Source organism: Gallinula chloropus (assembly GCF_964237585.1).
Source record: "Gallinula chloropus genome assembly, chromosome: 25".
NCBI classification, from domain to species: Eukaryota; Metazoa; Chordata; class Aves; order Gruiformes; family Rallidae; genus Gallinula; species Gallinula chloropus.
In genome coordinates this window covers 5030791-5050740 of record NC_140110.1, presented here as the reverse complement: position 1 = coordinate 5050740, position 19950 = coordinate 5030791, and the positions used below count along the sequence as shown (strand labels likewise).

General features: G+C 50.6%; 2 protein-coding genes across 2 annotated transcripts; both read right to left on the bottom strand.

Moving 5' to 3' along the window:
- Positions 1–759: 759 nt before the first annotated feature.
- Positions 760–1686, bottom strand: LOC311200806 (olfactory receptor 14A16-like; the record flags this gene model as incomplete). Its single annotated transcript, XM_084275112.1, has 1 exon — positions 760–1686. One exon carries the CDS (start codon positions 1684–1686, stop codon positions 760–762), a length of 927 nt encoding a protein of 308 aa, XP_084131238.1.
- Positions 1687–12125: 10439 nt separating this feature from the next.
- LOC311200792 (olfactory receptor 14A16-like) lies at positions 12126–13052 on the bottom strand (the record flags this gene model as incomplete). Its single annotated transcript, XM_084275098.1, has 1 exon — positions 12126–13052. The coding sequence occupies one exon, from the start codon at positions 13050–13052 to the stop codon at positions 12126–12128; it is 927 nt and encodes a 308-aa protein (XP_084131224.1).
- Between the last annotated feature and the right edge of the window lie 6898 nt (positions 13053–19950).

The following is a 19950-nucleotide window of genomic DNA, read 5'->3' as shown; positions in this document are numbered from 1 at the left end:
CATTCTCAAAAGACAGTGGCCTTGATGACAGGGGTACAGACTGCCCTAAACCAAGAAGAAGTAATGGGAAGGTACTTGGGAGTAACGGCACATGTTCAGAACCAGCCATAATAAGATGATCAAAACAGCCAGTATGTGGATATTTTTAGGCATCAAACGTAACCTAATCATATTTAGCTATAAGATATGTTATTAGAACTTGTTATAAGTACTAACCAATCAGTGGACTGTAAACAGTGTATGTAACCAATGAGCAGTTATTTAGCTTGCCACGTTTGCAGTAACAAATGCCTATAATCTGTGTGATTTCACCCAATAAACGGCTTCACTTCAATTCATACTGAATTACGAGTTGCCCATTGCTGATCTCTGCATGATTCTAAGGTACACTTCAAGGAAATTCCTGTTCTGTCATGGTGGGAAAGCATTGCCATTTCAGACAAGTAGTCAAGTGCTTCAGCTGATTAAAAAGTTATTATAAATATTTAATAAATGTCAGAAAAAATTTAGGAATGAAAAATTTTTGCACATTTCCAGGCAGATGTGATTCAAAGAGAGCAAAGCCCATCGTTACCCAGCGTCTGGCTCACAAAGTTATTGTATCAGCAATGGGATGAATGTGGACCATGATATTACAACTTAAAAAAACTAGAGGGAAACAAAGAAACAGGAACTAAAACCTCTACTAAATAGAGACTGTTCCTAATGTGAGTTACATGGCCAGTGATATGCGGAAGAAGATGAGCAGTTTGTTACTGCTTAGAAACATCGAGTAATCAGTTTCCACACAGCATCCTTGAGCTCCTGGTTCCTCATGCTGTAGATGAGGGGGTTCACTGCTGGTGGAAACACTGAGTAAAGAAATGCCAATACCAGGTCCAGAAATAGGGAAGAGATGGAGGGGGGCTTCAGGTAGGCAAACATGGCAGTGCTGACAAAAAGAGAAACTACAGCCAGGTGAGGGAGGCAGGTGGAAAAGGCTTTGTGCCGTCCCTGCTGCGAGGGGATCCTCAGCACAGCCCTGAAGATCTGCACATAGGACACCACAATGAACACAAAACACCCAAAAGCTAAACATACAGTGACCACAATGAGTCCAGTTTCCCTGAGGTAGGCATCTGAGCAGGAGAGCTTGAGGATCTGGGGGATTTCACAGAAGAACTGGTCAAGGGCATTGCCATGGCAGAGGGGCAGTGAAAATGTATTGGCTGTGTGCAGCACAGCATGGAGAAACCCACTGGCCCAGGCAGCTGCTGCCATGTAGACACAAGCTCTGCTGCCCAGGAGGGTCCCATAGTGCAGGGGGTGGCAGATGGCAACGTAGCGGTCATAGGCCATGACAGTCAGAAGAAAGTACTCAGTTGAGATTGAAAATTCAAAGAAGAAGAGTTGAGCAACACATCCTGTGTAGGAAATGGCCCTGGTGTCCCACAAGGAATTGGCCATGGCTTTGGGAACAGTGGTGGAGATGTAGGTAAGGTCAAGGGCAGAGAGGTTGAGGAGGAAGAAGTACATGGGGGTGTGGAGGTGGTGGTCACAGGGTACGGTGATGATGATGAGGCCATTGCCCAGGAGAGCAGCCAGGTAGATGCCCAGGAAGAGGCAGAAGTGCAGGAGCTGCAGCTCCGGTGTGTCTGCAAAGGCCAGGAGGAGGAATTGGCTGATGGAGCTGCTGCTGTTGGACATCTGCTGCCATCAAATGTGGAGACCTGTCCAAGGAGGAAAAAGCAGAGAGAATTTAGGGAAATTTTCTTTTAGGAAAATCCCTTTTACTACTTATGGAACGCCCTCAGGTTGACTCTGTATTCTGGGAGACTTTTGGCAGGTCCCTTTTGGGAGGTCTGCTTTGTGCTGGCTTGGGTCTGTCACTGATGGAAAGAGGGAAGTCCTATAGGATTTCTGTAGGTGGGGGTACTGAAGTGAGGGTCATCTCAGAGCCAGCCCCACCAATGGACATGCTCAGAACCTCAGGTAACCAGGTGACAAAGGCAGCAAAGTACAGGAGGGGAAACAGGGAGAAATGCTCCAGCCATGACTGGAAGTACAGGGACAGACAGACAGGCACTCAGAGGTTTCTCCTAACTGCTGGTTGGGCTGCCAAGGAGAAGACTCAGCCTGAAACCCTGTAACTCTGGGTGCAGAGTCTGTGCTGGGTGGCAGAAACCAGGGAGTGGGTGTCGGAAAGTGTCAGGGAGGTCCCAAATCCCCACTTCCAGGGCATTTCTGGGGGCAGCTCCTCCCTGCCTGACAGTGTCTCTGCTGCCTGGAGCTGTCCCTGCAGCTGCTTCTCTGTGACCATGTCACCTCCTGCTCTGTGCTCACAGACCTCATCCAACCTGCCCTGTGCTCAGCTCTGCTCTGCAGACCCCTCCTGGCATCAGGGCACTGCCCCAGGGAACCTCTGTGTGTGCAGGGCTCAGTAGAAGCTCTGACAAGTCCTAATGATCCCTGAGTTTGCTCTGCCTTCTGCAAAGTTATCAAGAAAAGCTCAGCTCCCACTTCCCGCCCAGTCACCAAGAGCAGAAAATTCAAAGCGAAGTCTCTTTACCTTTCTCCTCCAGTGAGCTCTCAGCATCCGTCAGCTCTCTCAGCCTCACAGGTCTCCCCTTGGTGCCTACAGGCAGTGTCCCCAGCCCTGTGTGCTTGGCAGAGGAGCTGCTCCTGGGCAGAGCTGTCCCTTTGCAGCGCTGCCAGGTTGCCATGAGCTCTTTCCATCCCAGAGACCTGGCCCAGCTCAGCAGTTCTTGTAGCCTCCCTCCTGGTGTCTCAGTCCTCATGGGGATCATTCTATGACCTCATCTCTGAGATCATTCTGCCTGGGAGCAGAATGATCAGGACAGGGAGAAATCATGCAGGGAGAAAGCACAGGGGGAGGTCATGCAGCTGTTACTCTCACTGGCAATACAGACTTGACACCTACAATAAAATCAATCTAATTCATTACTCAATCCAAAGAGAGCAGAGAAATGAGAAAAAAACCTAGAGAAATGAAATTTTAAACACCTGCCTACAACCCTCCCTTCTTATCCCAGGGTCCACTTCACTCTTTAACTCTCTACTGTCTCCGACTGAGTGGCACAGGGGGACAGGGAATGGGGGTTGGTGTCAGTTAATCACACATCGTCTCAACTGCTCCTTCCTGGCCAGGGGGAGAACTCCTCACTGTCTCCCCTTGCTCCAGCATTGGGTCCTACCCACAGGAGACAGTCCTGCATGAACCCCTCCAACGTGAGTCCTTCCCACATAACTTCAGATCATCACAGATTGCTCCAGCTTGGGTCCTCCACAGCCCTGCCAGCTAACCTGCTCCAGCACAGGCTTCCTATGAGATCACAGCCTCCTTCAGTGTCCTCACATGCTCAACCTTGGGGACCTCTATTGGCTGCAAATAGAATCACTGTTCCACATCATCCAACATGGGCTGCAGTGAACAGCTTCAAGTCACCATGGGTTTCTCCACGGGCTGCAGGGGAATCTCTGCAATGAGGCTTGGAGGACCTTCTCCCCCTACTTCACTGACCTTGTTGTCTGCAAAGTCCTTTATACTTTCTCACTCCTTTCTCTGGTGGCAAAAAGCAGCTGCTGGGTTTTATTTCCCTCCCTAAAAATACTGTCACAACGTTGTGATTCTCAGTGTTCTGCTCCCCACAGCCAATACACTGTCACTGTCCCTCTGCAAGGGCAGTGCCTGTGACCAGTTCTTCTGAGAAATCTCCCAGATCCTCCAGCTCTCTCACTCATGGTCCTACCATAGTGAAATTGTAATCAGAGCATGTCTAGCTTTTGGGTGTTTTGTGTTCATCGTGGTGTCCTCTGTGCAGATCTTCAGGGCTGTGCTGAGGATCCCCTCGCAGCAGGGACAGCACAAAGCCTTTTCCACCTGCCTCCCTCACCTGGCCGTGGTCTCCGTGTTCCTCATCACTGCTGTGTTCACCTACCTGAAGCTTCTCTCCATCATTTGCACCTGGTAGTGACAATTTTTAGTCAGTGGTTCCTCCAGAAGTGAAATTCCTCGTCTACACCATGAGGAACCAGGAGCTCAATGATGCCGTTTGGAAAGTGATGACCAGATGTCTCAAAGCAGCAGCAAACTGCTCATTCTGCATATCACTGGCCATGTAACTCACGTTAGGACCAGTCTGTATTTAGTAGGGTTTTTAGCTGTTGGGTTTGGGGTTTTTTTCCCCCTCCTAGTTTGTCTAAGCTTTAATAACACTGACCACCTTCATCCCATTGCTAATGCAGTATCTCCTGGTCTTGTGTGACCCAGACACTGCGTAATGATGAGCTGGACTCTCTTTCCATCATCTCTGCCTGGAAAGGTTCACAACTTTTTCTTCCTTGTTTTTCCCCCTGACATTTATAAAAATTTGACAAGCACATTTCCAACAGCTGAACCACTCAACTATGTTTCTGACATGACAGTGCTTTGCCACCAAGACAGAACAGGAATTTCCTGGAACTGAACCATAGAATCATAGAATCACTTAGATTGGAAGAGGCCTTTACGATCATTGAGTCCAACCAAAGCCTACCCCTGCCTAGTCCACCTCTAGGCCATGTCCTCAAGCACAACATCTATAGGAACCTTTTAAATCCCTCCAGGGATGGTGACTCCACCACTTCCCTGGGCAGCCTGTTCCAATACTTGACTAATGTTTCAGTAATGAAATTCTTCCTGATATCCAACCTAAATCTCCCCTGGTGCAATTTGAAACCATTCCCTCCCATCTTATCACATGTTACCTGAGAGAAGACACTGGCTCTCACCTCTCTACACTCCTCCTTGCAGGAAGTTGTAGAGAGCAGTAAGGTCTCCCCTGCAGCCTCCTTTTCTCAAGGCTAAAATGCCCCAGTTGCCTCAGCTGCTCCTCAGAGGACTTGTGCTTCAAATGCTTCATCATTTTTGTTGCCCTTCTCTGGACACGCTCCAGCATCTCAGGGTCCTTCTTGTAGTGAGGGGCCCTAAACCGGACACAGCGCTCCAGGTGCAGCCTCACCAGAGCTGAGGATAATGGAACAATCACTCCCTACTCCTGCTGGTCACACGATTCCTGATCCAGGCCAGGATGCTATTGGCCTTCTTGGCCACCTGGGTACAGTGCTGGCTCATGTCCAGCCAAGGTATCCACGGACACCCCCAGATCCTTTTCCTCCAGGGAGCTCTCCAACCACTCTGACCCAGCCCTGTAGCGCTGCCTGGGGTTATTCTGATCAAAATGCAGGACCTGGCACTTGGCCTTGTTGAACCCCATAAAACTGGCCTCTGCCCATCGATCCAGCCTGTCCAGATCACTCTTCAGAGCCTACATGTCGTCCAGAAGGTTGACACTCCCACACAATTTGGTGTCATCTGCAAACTCACTGAGGGTGCACTCGATCCCCTCGTCCAGATCATGAATAAAGATGTTAAAGAGGACAGGTCCCAGCACTGAGCCCTGGAGAAAACACCTTGTGACCTGCTGCCAGCTGGATTTAACTCAGTTCACCACAACCCTTTGTCCTGGCTGCCCAGACAGTTTCTAACCCATCTAATCCATGAGCGGGTAGTTTCTTCATCAGGATGCTTTGGGAGACAGTGATGAAGGTTTCACTGAAATCTAGGTAGACCACATCTACAGCCTTCCCCTCATCCACTAAGGCAGCAGGACACCCTGTCATAGAAGGAGATCGGGTTGGTCCAGCACAATCTGCCTCTCCCAAACCCATGCTGACTGGGCCTGATCACCTGAGTGTCCTGCATGTGTTGCATGATGGGACTCACCATGATTTGTTCTATCCCCTTCCCCAGCACCGAGGTCAGGCTGACAGGGCTGCAGTTCCCTGGGACCTCCCTCTGGCCACTCTTCAGGATGGGTGTTGCAGCTACTTGTGGTTTTTTTCTCCTGTGTGTGATTCCCAGAGGCTCTGTGACCATCGCAGATTCGCTCGGCCCTGGTCAGCAGCACCTATGGCCTTGAACTGGCCGATGTTTGCTCTTCAGGACCTGCAGAGAGCTCTAGCTGTTCCTTACACCAGACATTTGCTGCAGTCCCAGTTCTCTCCCAGCACCCAGCTACACAAAACTGCGACACTCACAAACTCCTTACCTCACAATCCAATTAACTCACAATCTGTCAAATTCCTTACCTCACAAACTATCTATCAATCTCCTGACCTCACAATCTATTTCTCAGTCAATCTCTTTACCTGACAGTCTATCTATGAATCAATCTCCTTACCTCACAAACTCCTTACCTCAAAATCCCCTTTCGTCATAATTCCCTTACCTCATAATCTATCAAACCCCTTACCTCACAATCAATATATCACTCAATCTGCTTACCTTATATCTCTCTATCAGTCAATCCCCTTAGCTCACATTCCCCTTACCTCACAATCCCCTTACCTCACATTCCCCTTACCTCACAATCCCTTTACCTCACAATCCCTTTACCTCACAATCCCCTTACCTCACAATCTATCTGTCAATCAATCCTGTCACTTCATAATCCCCTTAACTCACAATCATCATACCTGACAATCCCTTTACCTCACAATACACTTACCTCATAATCTATCAGTCAATCTCCTTACCTCACAATCTGTTTATCTGTCTATCAGCTTACCTCACTATCTATGTATCAGTCAAGCTCAGTCAATCCCCTTACCTCATCTTTCAATGTCTCAGTCAATCCCCTTGCCTCACCATCTATCAGTCACAGAGTCACAGAACTGTAGGGGTTGGGGGGACCTCAAGCGATCATTGGGTCCAAACCCCAGCCAAAATAGGTTCCCTAGGACAGGTCGCACAGGTCAGTGTCCAGAGGGGTCTTGAATATCTCCAGTGAGGGACACTTCACAACCCCCCTGGGCAGCCTGTCCCATTGCTCCCTCAACCTCACTGGGAAAAAGTCTTTCCGCATGTTGGTGTGGAACTTCCTGTGCTCTAAATTGAAAACATCACCTCTTTTCCTCTCTCCACAGACCATTGATAAGAGGCTGGCCATTTCCCCCTGTGTCCCACACTTCAGATACTTACAAATGTTAATAGGATCACCTCTTAACCTTCTTTTCTCAAGGCTGAACAGTCCCAGCTCACTCAGCCTTTCCTCATAGGGCAGATGCCCCAGGCCCTTAATCATCTTTGTAGCCCTTCTCTGGACTCTCTCCAGAAGATCCCTGGCTTTTTTGTCCTGGGGAACCCAGAGCTGGACACAATACTCCAGGTGGGGCTACCCAGGGCAGAGTAGAGGGGGAGGATCCCCACCTGTGACCTGCTGGCCACACTCCTGTTGATGTCCCCCAGGATCCCATTGGCTCTCTTAGCCACCAGGACACACTGCTGGCTCATGGCCAACCTGTCACCCACCAGCACCCCCAGGTCCTTCTCTGCAGAGTTCCTCTCCACAGGTCATCCCCCAGCCTGTACTGATTCCAGCAGTTATTCCTTCCAAGGTGATGATGTCCGGCACTGTTAGGAACGATCCCTTGGTAGTGACAAACATGAGTCCCAAGGGTACTGGGGCTGCTACTGGGCTACCTGGGATGGTTTCAGGACAGGAACATATTTCTGCTCTCAATCCTCTTGCTTGGGAGCTACTGCTGGACATTTATCAGTTTGAAATATGGACACTGTTAGCACAAGGAATGACAGAGGCATCATTAGGACCATTCCCTTGCCAAGGAAAGACCTGAGTGTCGTGGTTTTACCCCAGCTGAGAGCTGAGATCCAGGCAGCTGCCTGCTCTTTAACGGAAAGGAGGAGGTGGAGAAGTGATGACCAAAAGCCTCCCCATTTCACTGGGCATTGGAGGACCACTGGGCCCTGTGGTGTGACAGGACACATCCAAGTGGCTCCATGACACAGCACGTCTGTATCTTCTCACTTTGTCATCCTGAAATTGCTCCCTCTGATTTCCTGCTCCCATCAGCATTCAGGGAGGCACGTGTCAGTGTTCTGCAGGAGTTTCATCACCCACAGCCCTGAGCAGCTTCTACTACACCTCCAGGAATCTTCCTTCCTGCCATGGCCCTCCACACTCAGTGAATTTGCCCAGGAAGCTTGTCAGTGTGCAGCCACTATCATCAGTTTGTTCTTGCCTCTCAACTTCTGGACAGTTGCAGGGGGACTTTAAGGAGACCCTGTCTTCTAGAAAGAGTTTTACTGATGTGATGATGTCAGCTAACACAGGATACAGCACAAGTCCATTTCTTTCTCAGTCCTGACTCACTAATATTTTCAGCATCAACAAAGATTTTCATTTGACTGTAAAATGTTGCCCAAAAAACCTCCATTTTCATTTTCTAAAGATGGGCCTGGGGTCAGGGGACACAGCCAAGGAGAAGTGACCATAGGAGGCTGGGCAGGGTGTTCACTAGGGACAGGAGTTGGTGACAAGGCTCTGGGCAGGAAATTTGGCCAGGAAGAAGGCCAAAGTGGGTGCTGGAGCTCTGCCAGAAAACCCTGAGAAATTTCTTCACATTTAAAAAGATACAAACACGTTTTCACTGACTGAATATTTCCAAGCAATCAACTGTTGTTTTCCACAATCAGACTAAGTTAGGAGCTCTGGGGATAAATATGAAATGTAGTAGGAAAAACACACATCCTCCTGAGTCCTTGGGGTGTCAGGACACTGTCACACTGTGCACTGAAACTTGCCTTTTGGGTATTTCCACCTGCCCTGAGGAAATGGACTGTGTCTCAAGGCCCCTTTTCAGCAGATTCTCTGGCCATGTGCCCTGTCCTTTGCTTTTGGGATTTACTCCACCCCCTTACAGTTTTTTACTCATAGTTGGGGAATGTGTTTTATGGTTTTTTATCATTTTCTAATCATTTTTTTCAAAATGAGGAAGAATGCTGTTTCTATTCCCAGCCAGTCCTCAGGGTAAAAGGGGTGGGAATTGTGGCAAAGAGGCTGCAACATTCAGCTGCAGACTCAGAGCAGAAGCCTGATGGAGGAAAAGAGTGCAACTCCCAAGCATCCCTTGGAGACATGGTGGAGTTGGAGAGTTGTAAAGGTGTCTAGGCAGTGTGGGAACTCAGGGAGACAGCTGTTATGACCTTTCCACACCTCCTTAGGAGATCCTCTGGTTCAATTTTAGTTGGAGAAAGCTCCTGTCACTTCTGTAAATTGAAAAACTAAAAAGCCTGAAAATATTAAAACTTCTTTTTTTATTTTTTAATTAAGTGCTCATTGAAATCTTCCACTTTAAATAGAGTCCTGAAACCTCTCCAATTAGCTGTACAAGTCTTAAAACTCAGAAGAAAAGACACATAGCTCGTTAGGGCTTTTTCAATTTTAATGAGCCCCGTTGTGTATTTGGTGCTGATTCCATGAACTGCAGATACTGTGAGGAGATTGAAGCAGTCAGAAGAAAAAGCTGAACTGCTGTAGAGTGTTAATTGGCCCCACTGAGGCCCATTACTGAGAAAGCCTCTCTCCTCATGAATGGGTTAGAGCAGAAAATTGGAGTCTGTGATTTAAGGTAGACTAAGGCACTGTGCAGGTGGATCTGATGCTGAGTAAAGCCTTGATGTATTTTATCAAGCAGAAGAGCCAGCCCCACAGAAGTGGGATTCTGCCCCCTGCACTGCCTCAGGGCTCTTCCTGGGCCAGTGTCACATGGGGTGTATGATGCAGAGTGTGGTACAAGGGTACCACAGCTCCCAGCATCCTGAGGGGGTGAAAGGAAGCAATGAGGTCCCAGTTCTGTGAGATTAGTATGTGTGGTGGTTTAGGCCTGGCTGGAGGCCAGATGCCCACCAAAGTTGATCTATCACTGCCCTTTTTAGTTCGACAGGGGAGAAAATACATATTGAGAGGCTCAGGAGTCAAGATAAGCACAGGGAGAGATCATCCTGTAATCAACGACACGGCAAAACAGACTCAACACAGGGTGAAGGACAGAAAACTCTCTGATTGGTGACACTGCACTACACAGACAGTGACACCAGACTCAGATAATGAGAAGTGTGACCAGATCTTAAAGCACCTTCCCCCACCCCTCCCTTCTTAGCAGACTGCACTTTAGTCAGGATTTTACTCCCTTCTCTGGTGGCAAATGCAGCTGCTGGTGTTTCTCTTTCTCCTGTATGTGATTCCCAGAGGTGCTGTGACCATCGCCAATTGGCTCGGCCTTGGTCAGCAGCAGCTCTGCCCTTGAATCGGCCAATGTTTACTCTCTGGGGCCTGCAGAGAGCCTCTGGCTGCTTCTTACAGCACCCATTTTCTGCAGCCCCCATCCTCTCCCAGCACCCAGCAACTCGAAACTGCGACACTCCACCCCTGGCCTCTGTGAAACACATAGATGAGAATTGTTCTTTAAATCCCCATCCCAACAGAAATTCTCTACAATTATTTCACTACCCAGCTCTGTTCAGCCTGTTCTGCCCATTCCCTCAGCCAATTAGTGTCCTTATCTCAAATTCCTGGAGCCCCACATTGGGCGCCAAAAAGGACTGTGGTGGTTTGACTCTGGCTAGAGGCCAAATGCCCACCAAGCCACTCACTCACTCTCCTTTTCAGCCAAAAAAAGGGAGAAAACATATATATCAGGAGGCTTAGGATTCAAGATAAGGACAGAGGGATCACTTTCCAATTAGTGCAATGGGCAAAACAGACTCAGCACAGAATAAAGGAAATAAAACTCATTTATTACAACTGCAACTACACACCCAGTGAACCAGAGTTGGGTAATGAGAAGCACGTCCAGGTCTTAAAGCACCTTCCCCCACCCCTCTCTTCTTAGCAGAGTTAAACTTCATTCACAATTTTACTCCCTTCTTCCACCCCAACATGGAGCAGGGAGGGGCAGGGAATGGGGAGTGGGGTTCCGGTGGTTCCTCACCAGCTGCTTTCATTCCCCAGATCTTAACACTTTGAAATCCCCTGCACCCCTCCCTTCTTCAAAGACTTGAATTAATCATAAATTCTCTCCCTTTCACCCCCTTCCATCACAGCACTGGGAGGGACAGGGAATGGGGAATGGGGGTTTTCTCCTTTATGTGATTCACAGATGTGGTGTGACCATCGCTGATTGGCTTGGCCCTGGTCAGCAGCAACTTTGGCCTTGAATTGGCTGATGTTTACTTTTCTGGGGCCTGCAGAGATCTTCCAGATGCTTCTTACAGAATCTATCTCAGCAGCACAGCGACGCAAAACTGCTAAGCCAGGGTGCCAGGCAACTGAGGTCACAGGACACCAGCGTCCTGGAAAATCAGTGGCCCAGGAAACCAGTGGCCCAGGAAACCAGGGCCTTAGAAACCAGGAGTCATGGAAACCAGGGCTGCCAGGAAACTGGGGTGAATGGAAAAAAAGGGGCACGGGAAACTGGGGGTGTGAGAAACCAGTGGCACCAGAACCGGGGAGTGTGGGAAACTGGGAGCGCAGGTAAGCTGGGTTCAAGGAAACTGGAGGCGCGGGAAACCAGGGTGAGGAGACCCCAGTGTCCCAGGAAACCAGGGTGCCAGAAAACTGGGAACGCAGGAAACAAGTGACATGGAAAATCAGTGCCCCGGGAAAGCAGAGCCCAGGAAAGCAGGAGCTTGTGGAAACCTTGGTGCCAGGAAACCGGGGTCCTGTAAATTCAGTGAGCTGGGAAAACAGAAACGTGGGAAACCGGGGTCCTGGGGGCATGAGAAACCAGAGTGCTGGGAAACTAGGGGCACAGGACCACAGTGGTGTGGTCCTTCCCAGAGGAGGAAGGAGTGACCAAGACAGTGTGTGATGAGCTGACCCCAGCACCCATTCCCAGTCCTCCCTATGCTGCTTAATGGGAGGAAGGAGAGAACTGAAGACTGAAGTGGACCCTGGGAAAAACAGGGAGGGTTGTGGGTGGCATCACTGTAATGACAAGTGAGATGAAAGAGACAGATCATGCAGGTACAGGGACAGAAAAAGAAGGCCCTTTGCAGTCAGGCATGATGCAAGAAGAGCACAGCTCATCATTACACAGTGTCTGGATCACACAAGACCGAGAGGTACCACATTAGGAATGGAATAACTGTGGACCATGTTCTAATTGCTTAGACAAACAAGGAGCAGAAGAAAGCAACAACTAAAAAGGCCAATAAATACAGACTAGTCCTAACAGGAGTGACATGGTCAGGAATATGCAGAAGATGAGCTGCTTGTTGGGACTCAGAAACATCCAGTTATCTGTTTCCACAGGGCATCCTTGAGCTCCTGGTTCCTCATGCTGTAGATGAGGGGGTTCACTGCTGGTGGAACCACCGAGTAAAGGAATGACACCAACAGATCCAGAAACAGGGAGGAGATGGAGGGGGGCTTCAGGTAGGCAAAGAAGGCAGTGCTGATAAAGACAGAGACCATGGCCAGGTGAGGGAGGCAGGTGGAAAAGGCTTTGTGCCGACCCTGCTGCGAGGGGATCCTCAGCACAGCCCTGAAGATCTGCACATAGGACACCACAATGAACACAAAGCACAGAAACCAAAACCAGATACTGACCACAATGACTCTTATTTCCCTGAGGCAGGCATCTGAGCAGGAGAGCTTGAGGATCTGGGGGATTTCACAGAAGAACTGGTCAACAGTATTGCCCTTGCAGAGGGGCAGAGAAAATGTATTGGCTGTGTGCAGCACAGCATTGAGAAACCCACTGGCCCAGGCAGCTGCTGCCATGTGGACACAAGCTCTGCTGCCCAGGAGGGTCCCGTAGTGCAGGGGGTGGCAGATGGCAACGTAGCGGTCATAGGCCATGACAGTGAGAAGAAAGTACTCTGTGGAGATAAAAAATAAAAAGAAAAAGACCTGAGCCACACATCCTGTGTAGGAAATGGCCCTGGTGTCCCACAAGGAATTGGCCATGGCTTTGGGAACAGTGGTGGAGATGAAGCCAAGGTCAGTAGCAGAGAGGTTGAGGAGGAAGAAGTACATGGGGGTGTGGAGGTGGTGGTCACAGGCTATGGTGATGATGATGAGGATGTTGCTCACAAGAGCAGCCAGGTAGATGCCCAGGAAGAGCCAGAAGTGCAGGAGCTGCAGCTCCCGTGTGTCTGCAAAGGGCAGGAGGAGGAACTTGGTGATGGAGCTGCTGCTGTTGGACATCTGCTGCTGTCAAGTGTGGAGACCTGTCAAAGGATAAAAAGGTAGTGAGAAATTAGGGAACGATTCTTTGAGGGAAACAGTTTCCAATTCACATTGACTCTCTGGATTCAGGAAGACTTTGGTCAGGTCCCTTTTGGGAGGTCTGCTTTGTGCTGGCTTGAGTGTGCCACTGCAGGGAGGAGGGTTGGCTGTGGGCTCTGGAGAACTCAGTCCTGCCTGGCAGCAGTCAGTAAACAGAAGGATGGTGTGATTTCAGTCTAAATCCCCTGTGGACAGCAATGAGCTTTTCAGCACTGTCACTCCAATTTCACCAAGGGCAGAGCAGAGCTTTGGAGCTTTGGTTTTCTCCTTACTGAGAGCTGAGGAATCCAGTCTCGCAGGGCAGAGCTCCAAAGCCCTCCTGCAGTCTCATCCTACCCAAGGAGGATCTCAGCTCCCTGCTCCCAGCCAGGGACACAGGGCTCAGTGCAGCTGCCCACACACAGGTGATGAGTGGCATTGCCACGGCCTCTGTGCTGAGATGTCTTCTGCATGGGGCTCCTCTCCTGGGCACAAGAGTCCCTGGGAGAGCGGTGCCATTGTGGGGGGCAGCTGCAGCCCAGCAGGAGCTGCCTGGAAAACCTCAGTCCTACAGATGGGGGTTCTGAAGTGAGGGTCAGCTCAGTGCCAGCCCCAATATTGGATTTGCCCAGAAGCCCAGGAAACGGTGGGAGAAAGGCAACAAGAACAGGAGAGGAAACGGCGAGGAATATTCCACAGGAGGCTGGAAGGACAGGCACTCAGAGGTTTCTTCTCTCTGGGACAAGGACCCTGCACCATATTTCCATGTGTCACACTTTACATCCACTGCTTCTTTCCACAGTGCAAATGCAGCCATGCCCAGGAGAAGACAGCTGTCCTGCCCTGTCCCTCTGATGGGGCAGAAGGACATCCTTTCCAGGCAGCACTTTCAGGTCCTATAGAGAACCTGTCCTCCTGACAGACCCTACACACTGTCCCATGTCCCAGCTTTAGGAGATCCCTCCAGGAACAGAACCTGCATTGCCCTGCACCCACAGACATACCAGGGAGAGGCTGTGGAAATTTCTCCTCCAGTGAGCTCTCAGCACCCATCAGCTCTCTCAGCCTCACAGGTCTCCCCTCGGTGCCTACAGGCAGTGTCCCCAGCCCTGTGTGCTTGGCAGAGGAGCTGCTGCTGGCCAGAGCTGTCTCTCTGCAGCGCTGCCAGGTTGTCATGAGCTCCCCCCATCGCAGGAGCCTGGCTTAGCTCAGCAGGAGAAGACCAGTTCTTGTAGACTCCCTCCTGGTGCCTCAGGCCTCATGGGGATCGTTCTATGATCTCATCTCTGACATTCTCTGGATGTCCCTGCCCAGGGCCTGGGGTCAGCACTTGGCATTTCTGCTTCATCAGACCAAGCCAGGGTGTCCTCAGCATCAGAGCTGCCTGTGCTTTGCCTGGGTTTGTCCTCATGGCCTCCAGTTCTCTGCTCTAACGAGCCCATGGGGAGGCTTTGTCAGGAATGGCTCCCAGTGGGGCCTGTTAATGCTTCAATGTACTTTGGGCATTAAAAGTCTGCAAGAAGGGAGGGGTGGGGGGAAGGTGCTTTGAGATCTGGTCCCATTGTTTTAAGATCTGGTCACGCTTCTCATTACCCAACTCTGGTGTCACTGGGTGTGCAGTGCAGTGTAAGAAACTAGAGAGTTTTCTGTCCTTCCCGCTGTTGGGTCTGTTTTGCCCAGGTCATTCATTACAGGATGATCCCTCCCTGTCCTTATCTTGACTCCTGAGCCTCTTGATATCTATTTTCTCCCCGTCCAAATAAAAAGGGGAGGGATAGACCGACTTTGGTGGGTGTCTGGCCTCCAGCCAGGGCTAAACCACCACACCCACACCAGCCACATGCCTCTCTCAGCATCAAAGCTAATCCAGCACCAATGAAACCACAACGTCATGCACAAGTAAGGGGCACACTCCTGGCCTGTCCACCACTCAGGCAAAGGTGATCTCACAGCATCTACCACTGACATGTGCCCATTCCTGGCTTGTCAGGTATTTTGGCACCACTGACATCACAAGGACATTCACAAGAGATCTGTCAGTTCCTGGCCAATCATACATCCAGCTACCAGTAGCCTCAGAAGGACGTGTACTGTCCATAAGCCTGGTCCTAGACTCAGGCTAGAGACATTTCCTCAGAACCCACACAGCCTATTGGTCTTTTCCCTGCCTATCAACTATTCAGGGAGTAATGATACTCTCTACACAAGTCTTGGGCTTATCTGGCCTATCAGCTACTTGGGAACCACTGACATCACAACACAGACCATCTGCCTTCTCTTGTCCTGTCAACTGTTCTGGAATCAGTGACCTCACAGCAACCTCCACTGTCCACAGCCTGCTCCAGGTCTGTCAGTATGACCTCACAAGCACGTATTCTTTTCTAATAGTGGATGGAATGCCTTGTTTAGGAATTAGGATGAGAGCAGTGCTGAGAGCACCCTGATGTTTCTGGTTGTTGCCAAGCAATCAAGGACTTTTGCAGTTGTTCCTGTTTCCCTACTAATGAGAAAAGAGGGGATGCTTTTCTAGGGGAGTCTAGTTTGGTGAGAAACTGCATTGTGTGTTACCAGTTGCACATAATTTTTTTTGCTCTAAAGTGCTGTTATCATTGTCATATGTATCTTTCTGCTATTCTAGTACACTATCCTTATCCCAACCCATGGGGTTTTGGTTTCTTGGTTTTATTTTCTTTCCCTTTCCCTTCCCCTTCCTGCCCCACCTCCAACTCCTTTCCCCCTCTTCCTTTTAAAGAACAAGCAACTGTGTGGTGCTCAGCTCTCAGCTGGGGCAAAACCACGACACTAAGCTTTTTTAGCTCTAGAAATCTTAAACAACAGGATCTTTTTATAGACACATAAATAAATTTATTACTATTATTATTTACTCCTATTTATAGATATATTTCTGTCCAGAGATTTTTTCCTGGTCCAAAAGCAGACAGGCAGCCGATGCCAAGGCTGCCTCTAGGACACCTGGGGGTGATGGTGTCCAGAAGCATCTTCCTGTGTGTAATGACAGGGTCTCCCTTTGCCATGTGCCCCTGAGGACAGCAGGATGCATTGTCTGGTTTGTCCATCTAATCACAGGGGCTGCTTGAGAGCAGACAGGGGGTGACAATGTCAAGAAAAGATCATCAGCCAATCACAGAGCAGTGTGACATTTACCAGTGTGGCAGCTGAAGGCCATGGAATGGCCGTACATATTGGTGAACAGAACAAGATTGCAGCCCCTGTGTATGTGGGGGAAGGGCCTTCCGGGCCTGATGTGAACCAGAAAAGGTGGCCAGTCTTGCCAGCCGGTCACAGGTAGAGCACATGGCCAGTTGTCCCTGTTCCGGCCAGGACAGAGGGATCTTCCCCAAGCAGCCAGCACAGGTGAGCCGAGCTGCCCCGGGCTGTTTTCCACACCTCATGGCATCACTCCCCTGTCAAAAGGGCTGGTGGGGGAGGGGTGCTCCTGGGCGGCTCCAGGACAGTTTGAGTACCACCAGGGCATTGGGTCAGTCCTTGCCTCGGTGCAGTACTCAGTGTCACTGTCTTGCTGGGTCGGTACAGTGCTCTGTGTCATCACTGGGTGTGTGAACCCTGTCCCAGGATGTTGTTGTTGTGCTGCTCGTCAGTCAACTGTCCTTATCCCAACCCAGGGGGCTCTGTCTGTTTGTCCTCATGAGGAGGGGTGAGAGAGAGGCGTGGGGTGGGTTTGCCTGGCCTCTGGGGCAAGTAGAAAAGGGTAACTCATGCTGGGATGGGGCAGACGGGTCTGAGAAAGGATTGGATCCAGGAGTACCGAGACTTCTCTCTGAGAAGGAGTTGAGAAAGCAAGTTTGATTCTCCCTGCTTTGCCCACCTGGTAGGATGTGACAGGCCTTGAGAACCAAGTCTAGTGGATAGTGTCCCTGCCTGTGGTTGGGCAGTTGGACTAGATGATCTTCAAAGATTTGTTTCCAGTCAAAACTATTTGATGATTCTGTGACCCCGTTCTTACCAACTTCTCCCTTATCAGCACCAAGTGGGTGATCAGAGATTCAGAGAGGAGACTAGTCAAGGACTGGGAACACAGGTACAAGGGAGGGCACCCAGCCATGATCCAACTTTCAGCCTCACATCACCCTTGGTGTAGATGGCATGGACCTCGCATCTATGTCATGGTCTTTCCACTCAGGTCACCAGACCCCTCTGGGAGGCCTTGGGCTGTCCACACAGCACCAGCTCTGGGATTTCCTGGAGGTTTGGTGTTTGCCCACTGAGTGGAGTTGTGTTGGGCACCCAAGCACCTGGTGTGATATTAGAGACTTTTGTTTGTTGGTTTGTTTTACTTGATGGCGTGAGAATGAGAGCTCTGCCATGGAAGTCTTCAGTCCAGGGGTCTGGATGCATGTTAGCTTGATAGTGGCTGAGCTTCCTGGGCACTAGAGAGAGACACCTGGGGCACTTCTCAGTTTGATCAGCTCAGGAACAAGTTTCACAAAGCACATTCAGGTGCTCTACAAGCCTGGGGTCACTGTGGGTGGCCAAGGATATCCTGCTTTCCTCTCCGGCCTTCAGCTGATGCTCAGGAAGGTGGGCATTCTCAGAGCCTTTCCATTCATCCTTGCTAACGCCAGCATGTGTCCTGGAACACCCCCTGGCACCTCAGTCATCACAAAGTATCTGTATGTGAGCACCTGAGTCCTCGCTGAATAAAGGTAAAGGTCTCAGAGCAGGGGATCACGTGCTGGCAACTCTTTTGTGTAACAGGATTTCCAGCTCCTCTGGGTCAGTGAGGTCCAGGTGGAGAGCCAAAACTTGCTTCAAGGGCCTCCTGGTCAGGATGAGCTGCTTGCATTGGCTCTGTGGAATCCCTGCCCTGCACAATGGAAGCTGACCCCTTCTTATCCCTGTCCGTGCGTCCTTTTTCTGAAGGATCAAGAATATGTGTGTCCAAAGGGACACACTGACACGTGTCATAGAGAACCTCCCTCTGGAAGGACAAGCCATGCTGCCAGAATCAGTCTCTCTCCACTGTGAGAGCAGCATGTTCCCCAGGGGTGACCCTGGTGCCTTTCAGGAGCTGCCAGCCACAGAGCCCATGAGACATCTGCAGTGAGCCCAGAGTGGGAAGAGAAAGGTGCCTTGGGCTGGTCTGCTGCTGCTGAGCTGGGCTGGGCTCCTGGGATGGAGGGGGCTCCTGGCAAGCAGGCAGTGCTGAAGAGAGACAGCTCTGCCAAGAGCAGCTCCTCTGCAAAGCGCAGGAGGGCTGAGGGCACTGCCTGCAGGCTCCAAGGCAGACAGAGAGGAGAAAAGGCAATCTGGGTGGGAGAATGCCCAGAGCTCACAGAGAAATCTTCATGGATGTGGACATGTTATCAAAGAATCATAGAATCATAGAATGGCATGGGTTGGAAGGGAAACTAAGGATCTTAGAGCTCCAACCCCCTGTCACAGGCAGGGCCACCAACCTCAGGCCTGGATCTACACAAGGTTGCCCAGTGCCCCATCCAACCTGGCCTTGAACACTTCCAGGGACAGGGCATCCACCACCTCTCTGGGCAGCCTGTTCCAGCAGATCACCACTCTCTCTGTAAAAAACTTCCCCCTAATATCTAATCTAAACCTTCTTTCCTTTAGTTTTAATCCATTCCCCCTTGTCCTGCCATTATCTACCCTTTTAAAAAGTTCATTCCCCTCCTGTTCCTCTGCTCCTTTCAGGGACTGGGAGGCTGCAATGAGGTCCCCCCACTGCCTTCTCTTCTCCAGGCTGAACAAGCCCAGTTCCCTCAGCCTCTCTTTGTAGGGGAAGTGCTCCAGCCCTCTAATCATCTTTGTGGCTCCTCTGAACCCTCTCCAGCAGTTCTATATTTTTCTTGTATTGGGGGCCCCACCTGGCTGAGGCCTCATGAGGGCAGAGCAGAGAGGGACAATCACCTCCTTGTCTCTGCTGGCCACCCCTCTTCTGATGGAGCCCAGGATACCATTGGCCTTACGAGCTGCAAGAGCCACTGCTGGCTCATGTTAAGTTTCTCATCCACCAGAATCCCCAAGTCCTTCTCAGCAGAGCATCTGCAGCAGGGCCCGAGGCAGCGCTCCAACCTCTCAGAGCCTCTCGCTGTGGGACAGGCACTGCCAGCCACAGCAAGGCAACAGGACCAGACCCATGTGCCCTGAAAGCCACAGGCCAGGGAGCTCTTGAACCTCTGTCCCCAGCTCAGAGGAGAGCAGACACTTCACCGAGAGGTTGTTCCTGCAGCACCCCAAAAAATGCTGGGGCAGATGGGATGGGCCATGCTGTCTCCCCCTCACCCTGCCTTCCTCCTGCTTCTGCTGCTGCTCGGTGAGTTGGGGGATTTCTTTGCACTGAGATTCAGGCCTGGAGGACTGTGAGTGGGGTAGGACAGGGCAGCTCCTGGGCACAAGGGAAAATGGGGAAAGGTGTGTGGAGCAACCAAGCAACAGTGAGGGGCAGAGCTGCTTAGATGAGGGGAGGGAAATGATGCTTCCTCCAGCTACGGTGCAGCTCTGAGCAAAGGGTGCATTTTTCCAACACCTCTAAGAGGGTTTGTGTTATAGCATGGGATTGGCTATCTTCTGGAGTGCTTTAGGGAGCCAGGGGCATGCACCTGGAACATCCCCACCCAGAACATCCTCGGGTGGTGTTAGTTTCAGAGCTGAGGACATACAGGATGGATACACAGCGGTGGGAAGGTGATTGCACAAGGACTCAGCAGTGGGGAGAGGTCCAGGGGGACTTGGATGATCCAGGTTGCTGCCCATCTAACCAAAACACTCTCTGCCCACTACACAGGTGCCAGAGTGACTGCCCAGGACATCTGCAGCTCTCCAGATAACGGTGAGTACAGGG